General features: G+C 57.7%; 1 protein-coding gene across 1 annotated transcript; it reads right to left on the bottom strand.

The window, feature by feature from the left end:
• Positions 1–8,257, bottom strand: LOC132216600 (kallikrein-6-like). The gene is made up of 6 exons (XM_059665894.1): positions 8,026–8,257; positions 7,529–7,576; positions 7,009–7,165; positions 2,802–3,049; positions 1,135–1,271; positions 1–635 (listed from the first exon to the last, which is right to left on the bottom strand). Exons 1-6 carry the CDS (start codon positions 8,042–8,044, stop codon positions 477–479), a joined length of 768 nt encoding a protein of 255 aa, XP_059521877.1. The 5' UTR covers positions 8,045–8,257; the 3' UTR covers positions 1–476.
• Positions 8,258–9,234: the final 977 nt, after the last annotated feature.

The following is a 9,234-nucleotide window of genomic DNA, read 5'->3' as shown; positions in this document are numbered from 1 at the left end:
AGCAGTGAAATTTACTCTTTATTCAGCAGGCAGGCGTGCCAGGCCCTGGTGCCCGTGTTTCCTCCATTCGAGACCTTGGATCCTCCAACGGCGGCCCCTGAGTTATGAGGGGCATAGTGTTACTGTCCCCATTTCACAGATGAGAGTCTGCACGGGGAGCAAGAGGCAGAGCTGGGGTTCCAACCCGGGTTTCTCCAGGTGTGGGACCTCTCCTCTGCGGGGAGGCAACACGCCCCTGGGATCATCAGGAGGGAGGGCTGGTCGGAAGCGATTTTCCTGTTTTCTCTTAGTGGTGGGGGCAAGACCTCAGCCCGTGTCCCCCCTCACCCCCAGTGATGGGGTTGGGGTAAAATCAGGCAGAATGAAGCATTAAGGGTTGATTCCGGGCGGGGGTGGAGGGGAGGAGGCACAGTCTTGATCAGAGATGTCTTAGAGGCGGTACGTGGGGGCCGAGGTCAAGGGTTGGATGCCACATGTCAGAATGAGTTGGCCCAAATGGTTCTCCGGACCCACTGGTGGTATCTGCAGACGTTGGTGTAGACCCCCGGCTTCTCCTTGGATCCACAGGGGACGTCACCCCATGATACCAGGCCTCGGAGACGGTTTCCACACACGAGTGGGCCCCCAGAATCGCCCTTCGGGGAAAGAGGGAGAGAGTCAGTAATACAGGGAGAGAGAGACAGAGAGACAGGAGGAGACTCAGACATGCAGAAAGGGAGAGACACTCAGAGATGGAGAGACTCAGGAACAGACACACACACACACACACACATATTTTTTATTGATTTCAGAGAGGGAGAGAGAGAGAGAGAGATAGAAACATCAATGATGAGAGCGAATCATTGATCGGCTGTCTCTTGCACGCCCCCAACTGGGGACAGAGCCCGCAACCCGGGCATGTGCCCTTGACCGGAATCGAACCTGAGACCCTTCAGTCCGCAGGCTGACGCTCTATCCACTGAGCCAAACCAGCTAGGGCTCTCTCACCCTTTTCATGCCTCAAAGTCTCTCCCAGCTTATCTCTGTAAAGCCCCGGTAAGGTCTCTGTGTGTGTCTCTCTCTTCCTGTCTCTGTCTGTGTTTTCGTGTCTCTGTCCTTTGCGGTATAACTGGCGGGTCCCGTCATCGGCCTCACCTGGCAGGAATCCTTTCCGTACTTCTCATCCCCAGCACACACCATGTTTTGGGTGATCTGGCCAGGGTAGGCACGCTCACAGTCCTGATGAGGTACCAGGTGGACATCTGCACACTGGATGGTGTTAGGAAACACACCTGACAGGAGAGAGGGGCGGGGGTGGGGCAGGCTCACTTCAGAACCCATCCTTCCCACATCCTCCCCAGCGACCATCCGAGCCCTACAACTCCTCCCTCCTCTGCTGGTCCCCATTGCCCGCTGGTTCCCTTCTCCCCATTTGTCTCTTATTCTTAAAACCCATTTCCATTGGCCTGGACTCTTGATAGGTCCCTCTTTATGCCATTCTTCCCTCCCATTGGCTCGTCTTCCTCATTAGTCCCTCCCTTCTCATGAGTCCTCATTTCCTGTTGGTTTTTCCTTTCTCCTAGGTCCTGCCTCCGCTCCTCTCTCCTCCACTGGCCCCACCTTCTCCAGTAGTTCCAGCCGACCTGTAGCCGCTTCCTCTAATAGTGACCGCCCCTGTCACACCCCTTTGCCCTTCACTGGACCATTTTTGCTCATTGGCGCATCCTGGTTGGTCATCACTGGACCATTAGTCCTTTCCTAATGGGACCCTTCTTTGCCCATTGGCTCTCCCTTCCTATTGGCCCTTCATCCAATGGTCCATCTCCCTCATTGGTCCTTCCCTAAATGGCTTTCCCTTCCAATTAGCCCTTCATCCAATGGCCCACCTCCCTCATTGGTCCTTCCCTAAATGGCTCTCCCTTCCTATTAGCCCTTCATCCAATGGTCCACCTCCCTCATTGGTCCTTCCCTAAATGGCTCTGCCCTTCCATTGGCCCTTCATCCAATGGTCCACCTCCCTCATTGGTCTTTCCCTAAATGGCTCTGCCCTTCCATTGGCCCTTCATCCAATGGCCCACCTCCCTCATTGGTCCTTCCCTAAATGGCTCTCCCTTCCAATTAGCCCTTCATCCAATGGCCCACCTCCCTCATTGGTCCTTCCCTAAATGGCTCTCCCTTCCTATTGGCCCTTCATCCATTGGTCCACCTCCCTCATTGGTCCTTTTCTACATGGTGCTGCCCTTCCATTGGCCCTTCATCCAATAGGGCACCTTCTTTTTTGGCCCTTCATTTACAGGCCCACCATCAATGGTTCCTGCTGACTTATTGGACTTCTTTCTTCCTCTAGTGACTCCCTTTGACTATTCACTCTTCCCCCATGGCCCCTCCCCCATTAGCTCTCTCTACCCACCCACTCTCTCAATTCACACCCTTCCATTGGGCTCCCCTGCTTTATTCATCTCTCTTCTCCCATTATTCCCTCCTCCACTTACCCCTTCTGATCATCAGTGCAGCCTGATTGGTCCCTTTTGACAACTGGCCTCCTTTCTGATTGGTATCTCCCCATGGGCCCTTGCCCCTCCTCACTGACCCATCATCTTATGGCCCATCCAGCCATACCACTCACCCACTGGTCTACTTTCTCCATTGGCTAGTCACTCATTAGCCCCACTTCCATATTTGTCTTCCCCTCCCCTTTGACCTTTCACCCAGCGACACACTGCCCCATTGGTCCTCACTGTCGGATCACCTTCACCTTTGACCCTTCACCCTTTGGCCCACCTTACCCAGGACCCATTGGCCTGCTTCCCCATCTTACTGACCACTTGCTGTCTTGCCCCAGCCCAGGATTTGGCAGCTGGTGCGGTTGGCCGAGCAGTCTCTCTCCAGGGCCAGGGGCCGGATGCGGTCCGAGAGTTTGGCCGGGCGCTTCAGGCGTAACAGCATGATGTCCTGGTCATGCGTGGCCGCGTTGTAGCCAGGGTGGACCACGGTCTGGACAACAGAGCTCTGCTCCTGGAAACTCTCTCTTTCGTAAAGGTTGTGCTTCCCCAGGTAGACCTGAAGATTCCTGGGGGAGAGAGGAAAAGGGCGGGGGTCTCACCTTTAGCCCTCGGGCTGCGGCTGAGACTCCAGATGGGGTGGCGGTGGGGAGCGGGGTAGCCTGGTACACCACGGACTCTCTGGCCTTGTTTCCTTCCGTCTTCCCAGCTCAGTAAATGACGACTCTATCCTTCCAGCATAAACTTGGAGACTATGCTTGACTCATGCCTTCATGACTCTTTATTTCACGTCTAAGCAGTTCGGAAATCCTTTCGTCTCTTCAAAAATGTACCCAGAATCTGACCGCTACTCGCCTCCCCCACTGCTGCCTTCTCGGTCTGAGCAGCCATCATCCTTTACGCGGACTACAGCAGTAGCTACCTCGCTGGACTCCTTGCTTCTGCCGTTGGCCCTCTGTAGGCTATATTCCACAGAACAGCCGTAGTTGTTTTAACAACCTACGTTGGTCCTGTCCTTTGCTCGGAATTCTCCCATGACTCCCAACTCACTCTGAGGAAAGACCGAAGTGCTCACCACAGCCTACGTGGTCCTGCCTGTCACCTCACAGGTATCTCCTCCCACTCCCCACTCCCCCCCCCCCCGCCCCCCGCCACCAACCTCTTTCTAACTCCGGCCACACTGGTTTCCCTGCCTTTCCTTGAACACAACAGTCATCCTCCCACCCCCGGGCCTTTGCACTGGCTGCTTGCTCTGCCAGCAACGATTTCCCCCCCCCAGATATCTGCATGGTTCCCTCCCTCACCTACTTCAGATGTCACCTCCTCATCTGAGGCCTTCCTTGCAACCCAATTAAGATGTAAATATCCACCCCAACAGGTAATTCTTATCTCCGCTCCCGTCTTCTTCTCCACCAGAAAACCTATCATTATTCTTTTCTGTATAACCTATGTGTTGTTAAATATTTACTTGTTGTATTGTCTCTCCTCCCACCATCACCTCAGTGCCCAACAGCACTGTCCGCAATGATGAAGATTTATCTGCCTACGTGATACCGTGACCACTAGCCACAGGCAACTACGACGCACCTGAGACATGGCTCATGAATTTGGGATTTCATTTCATCTTTTTATTTTAATTTTATTTTCATTTCATCTTTTTAAAATATATATATATTTTTATTGATTTCAGAGAGGAAGGGAGAGGGAGAGAGAGGTAGAAACATCAATGATGAGAGAATCATTGATCGGCTGCCTCCTGCAGGCCCCCTACTGGGAACTGAGCCCGCAACCCAGGCATGTGCCCTTGACCAGAATCGAACCCGGGACCCTTCAGTCCGCAGGCTGACGCTCTGTCCACTGAGCCAAACCCGCTAGGGCCATTTCTTCTTTATTCATGTAAATTTAATGAGCCATATGTGGCTGATGGCATGACTCTAGAATGTCAAGACGGGGTTGTTTGTTTTGTTCAGATACAGTATCCAGTATCTGGAACATGACGGATATTCAAGAAATACTTGTGGCCGAAACCGGTTTGGCTCAGTGAATAGAGCGTTGGCCTGCGGACTGAAAGGTTCCGGGTTCGATTCCGGTCAAGGGCATGTACCTGCCCTTGCAGGCACATCCCCAGTGGGAGATGTGCAGGAGGCAGCTGATCGATGTTTCTCTCTCATCGATGTTTCTAACTATCTCTCTCCTTTCCTCTCTGTAAAAAATCAATAAAATATATTTTAAAAAAAAGAAAGAAATACTTGTGAAATGGATCCAAGAGCCACTCCCTTGCTCAAAAGCCTCCCATAGCTCCCCATGGCCCTCAGAATACAGCCCAAGGGTCCCGTCCCACCGTTCTCTCCCCCGCACCCCCCTCCCAGTGAACTGGTAACGTTCCAGAGTGTTCTCACTTCAGGGCCTTTGCCTTGTGTTTCTCCTGCTCTAAATGCTCTCCCCTCAGCTTCCCTGGGCCACACCGTCTCGTTTTCCGTGCCTCCCCTTGACTTTCAACTCATCCACCCACAGTAGGTGCCTCTGCTCTTTTCTCTCAAGAAGCCATTCCTGTCCTTCTTCCCGGGACTCGGGGAAATTTGTAATTATACAACATTTTTTCAGGGGTTTGTTTGCTAACCGTCTTTCTGTCCCGGTGCCCCCAGGGGCAGGGACGGTCATCCCCTCCTGAATCCCCACTGCCCGACTCCAATCTGGCCCTTAGTGGGTGCTCTCAGTCAATGGGCACTGAAGGGATGAATGAGGATGGGGTGGGGGGGGGTGAGGCCAGTTCTCGCTGAGCATGGCGGAGCCCACTCTGGGGTCCATGAGTCCATGACGCCCCCCCCCCCCCCCCCCGCCACACTAGGTGAGGTATCAGTTGCCTGCCACACACGTGAGTCATCATCCCTGGCTGTTTCCCTGAGCCTCAGTTTCCTCATCTGCAAAATGGGGCCAGCAGGCCCTTCTTGTGGAAATGGAATGTTGCTGGAAGCCGATCCACCCTGGCTGCTTGACGCAGTCGCTGCAGGGATGTTTCAAGGGGCCTGGCGTGGATGGCACACTGTTCTTAATATGTTTGCTCCCCTTCTTAGCACTATGTGTTTTAACCAAGGTCACCTCTCCAAGAAAGGTTGTTTCCCCAGGTGAGGATTTTTATCAGTAAAACCCCTTAACTAAGTGCCAGGCGGGTAGTTAATCACTTTAACTACGAACAATCACGCTTAAGCTACATAATCTTTACTTAGAATAACCTCCTTCAGTTACTTCCTTGTAGCTTAATAGAACAATGGAGTAACCTTGGAATGGAGATAAGAAACGCCCTAACCTTTGGAATAGAATGGATGGGATTAAGACCGAATAGTATAAATACAGATGTTAGATGACAATAAAGTGAAGAACCTGGCTATGATGATCACCTAAACACTGACTCCGTCCACACCTTTGGGAACCCCTGGGCCCGCTGGGGCTGGACCCCAGCAGAATGTCACTGCTTCACCGGGGACCTGGCCCGCCGTCGTTAGTGCCAAACAGCTGCTGTTCGTCTAACGTGTGGTTGCCCGTGCCCTGAGGATCTGTCCCAGGCCCTCTCCGCTCCTCTATCCAGACCCGCTTTTTGAGTGATCTCATCTGGTGCCGTGCCTTTAAGTACTACCTGCTCGCGGATGACGCCTTCATCTCCACCTCCCGGTCTGACCTCTCCCCGGGGCGCCAGCGGCCAACCTGGCACCCTTCCTGGACAGCTCCCAGGTGTCTCAGGCTCATCTTGGCAAAAAGCAAAAATGCCTGACGCTTCCCCGGTCCGGCCCGGCCCGGCCCGTCTCCAAGCTGCTACTCTCTTCCTCTTCCCCCCCCCCCCCCCCCACGACGCAGCCAGAGACACAACCTAACACCCCCAGGTCAAATCCTGGGAGGCCAGCCCTGCTTGCCCTCTTCCCCTCCCGTCCCACATCACCAGGTCCCGCTGGCTCAGTCTCCAAAGAACTCCCAAGGTTTCTAACTTCTGTTTGCATCCCCCCAGCCAGCATCCTGGCCCCAGCCAGCATCTTCTGGCGCCGGGGACAGACGGTGTGGCCCGGGACTCCACACGCACCCCGTTCACCTCCTCTCGCCCCGTCCACCTCCTCCCGCCCCGTCCTGGTCTCACCAGGCAGCCAGATCGCTCCTGACAACGAAATCAGCTCTTGCTGGTGCCCAGATTCAAACCCGCCTGTGCAGGCTTTCCCCTGCACTTAGAACGAGCCCGTCGCTCCCTCCAGGACCCTCCTTGCACCACCAGCTCCCCGGGGGAGAAGGCCAAGTTCACCAGAGCAGCAGCTCTGCCTGTTTTCTTCCCGGCTCGCTCCCCAGGGCCCCACGAGGCGTCTGGCCCATATTCAGTGCTCAATTAACTATTGGCCAAATGAGACTGGTTATCAGATGGCCTCGCTCCGGGACGGGGGGGGGGGGGGGGGGGACATGCGTGCCATTCCGTGCCTGGCTGGAGTCTGCAAGACCTCGGCGGGCTCTAGCTGCCACCACTCCCCGTGTCCGCGGTGCGGCAACTCACGCTTTTCTGCAGTGCGCGGCCGTGAGGACCCAGGATGGGTGGATGAGCACCCCGCCACAGAGCAGCTGGCCGGAGTTGTAGAGGGCGGCTTGGTAGGGGTGGGACATCCGCTCGCAGGGCCCACCAGACAGCACCTTATCCTTCCTCTCGGCCTGGACTGCGGGAGGAGGGGGGCAGTGTCAGAGGGGAGGTCTGGAGAGAGCAGCTTCGAACCCCGTCCTGTCTCAGTCATCCAGATGGTCCCCATCCCCACGCCCAGCTGTGTCCAGCACCACCCCCAACGCCGGCCCTGTCCGCCATCTCCCCCCCACCCCCCATCTTCACGGCCACCTCCCTCCCCCTTCCCTTCTGCATCTCCCCTCTCTCACCTGGTCTCCCGCATCTTCCTCGTCCCAACCCCCCCTCCCCCTCCACACCTGTGTGGCTCCCACCTCCACCATCTCCAGTTCCAATCTCGGCCCCATCAGGAACCCCCACCCTGTCCCCAAACCTCCCCATTCCCCACGCCCCTTTTCCCCACCTGCTGCGGTCAGGACCAGGGCTGCAATCAGCGTCTTCATGGCCGGTCCTGGGAGGGGAAGCCAAGTGCTCCATCAGGCCCCACTCAGGCCCCACGCAGGCCCCTCCCCCTTCTCCCTCCTCCCGCCCTCTCCTCCCTGGCCCGCCATGCACTCCAGACCCCTGCCTTCTGATCTTCATCCAGCCTCCCAAAGTCTGGTCTCCTATACCCGTGCCTTCCACCTGAGGGTCCCCTGAAGGCAGGGGCCAGGGAGACCCCAGTCCTGCCCCTGCTGGTCCCAGGGGCTGCTCGGTGCAGCGGGAGCCACAGGCAGTCATTCTAAGCCTCTCCTCTCAGTGGGTGGCGTTGGCCCGCCTAGTAACAGGGAGGGCTGGCTCCAGGGGCCCCTGACAGTCCTTCCTCCCCATGCATCTTCCTCTGCACCTCGGCTCTGGGCTCTGGGCTCGCCTGCTGCTCACCCCCACACTTTCAGATCCTGGGGTGCGGTGCGGTCTTACCTGCTGGGGGCCACTGCATGTCACAGGCAGCGAGTCAGAAACACAGGGAGCTGAGCGGAGGAAAGGGATTGGCAAGGCGGCGAGGATCCCCAGAAACAGGAGAGAGCGGCAGACACACAGACAGAGGAAGAGGCCGGCGGAGAGCGGCAGAGGTGGGGGCTGTGGGGCCGGGACGTCAAGGGCCTGACGGATGCTCCAGGCTCCGGGCTTCCCTGCAAGTGGCTGGTCTTTTCCCCAGAAGCTCCTGAGCGTCCTTTTAACCCACATCGCCCAGGTCCCCGAGGCTGGAGGCCGCCCCGCCCATTTCCTCCTCACCTGCCCTCCCACACACATTCTTCCACCCCTCACAGCGCTGCTCCTGATGACCCCTGACCCCAGCTTCCAGGAAGGAGCACATTGTCCCTAAGTGCCCTGGGAGCCCCGACTCCTGGGTCTGAGGGAGGAGGGCTGGGGGCCTGGACCCCTGGGTCTGAGGGAGGAGGGCTGGGGGCCTGGACCCCTGGGTCTGAGGGAGGAGGGGCTGGGGGCCTGGACCCCTGGGTCTGAGGGAGGAGGGGCTGGGGGCCTGGACCCCTGGGTCTGAGGGAGGAGGGGCTGGGGGCCTGGACCCCTGGGTCTGAGGGAGGAGGGGCTGGGGGCCTGTACCCCTGGGTCTGAGGGAGGAGGGGCTGGGGGCCTGGGCTCCTGGGTCTGAGGGAGGAGGGGCTGGGGGCCTGGACCCCTGGGTCTGAGGGAGGAGGGGCTGGGGGGCTGGACTCCTGGGTCTGAGGGAGGAGGGCTGGGGGCCTGGACCCCTGGGTCTGAGGGAGGAGGGGCTGGGTGCTGACCCCTGGGTCTGAGGGAGGAGGGGCTGGGTGCTGACCCCTGGGTGCGGGAGAGGGACAGATGGGACCTCGCCCTCCTCATTCCCTCTAGGTTTTGAGCAAGGAAGTGGTGGAGGACCCACATGTGGGCTCCCGGGGAACCCAGCAGCGGCCCGCCTTTCAGGGGCCCCACCACCCCTGTCTGTCCCTGCTCAGGACCCACAAGTCCTTGTGCCCCGGGAGCCAGGCCGCGCGGGGTCAGTGGGGCTGGGGTGATTCACCAACCTGCCGTCAAGTCCCTCTGTGCCTGCGGATGACCTCCTTGTCCCCACGAGAGAGTGAGCCAGCAGTGAGAGAGCGTGTGTCACCGGGCTGGTACTCGACCCTGCCCGGGGCCGGGGTGCAG

This window comes from Myotis daubentonii, chromosome 15 (genome assembly GCF_963259705.1).
Source record: "Myotis daubentonii chromosome 15, mMyoDau2.1, whole genome shotgun sequence".
Lineage (NCBI taxonomy): Eukaryota > Metazoa > Chordata > Mammalia > Chiroptera > Vespertilionidae > Myotis > Myotis daubentonii.
The sequence above is the reverse complement of the archived record's forward strand: the minus strand, read 5'-3'. Positions and strand labels throughout refer to the sequence as shown.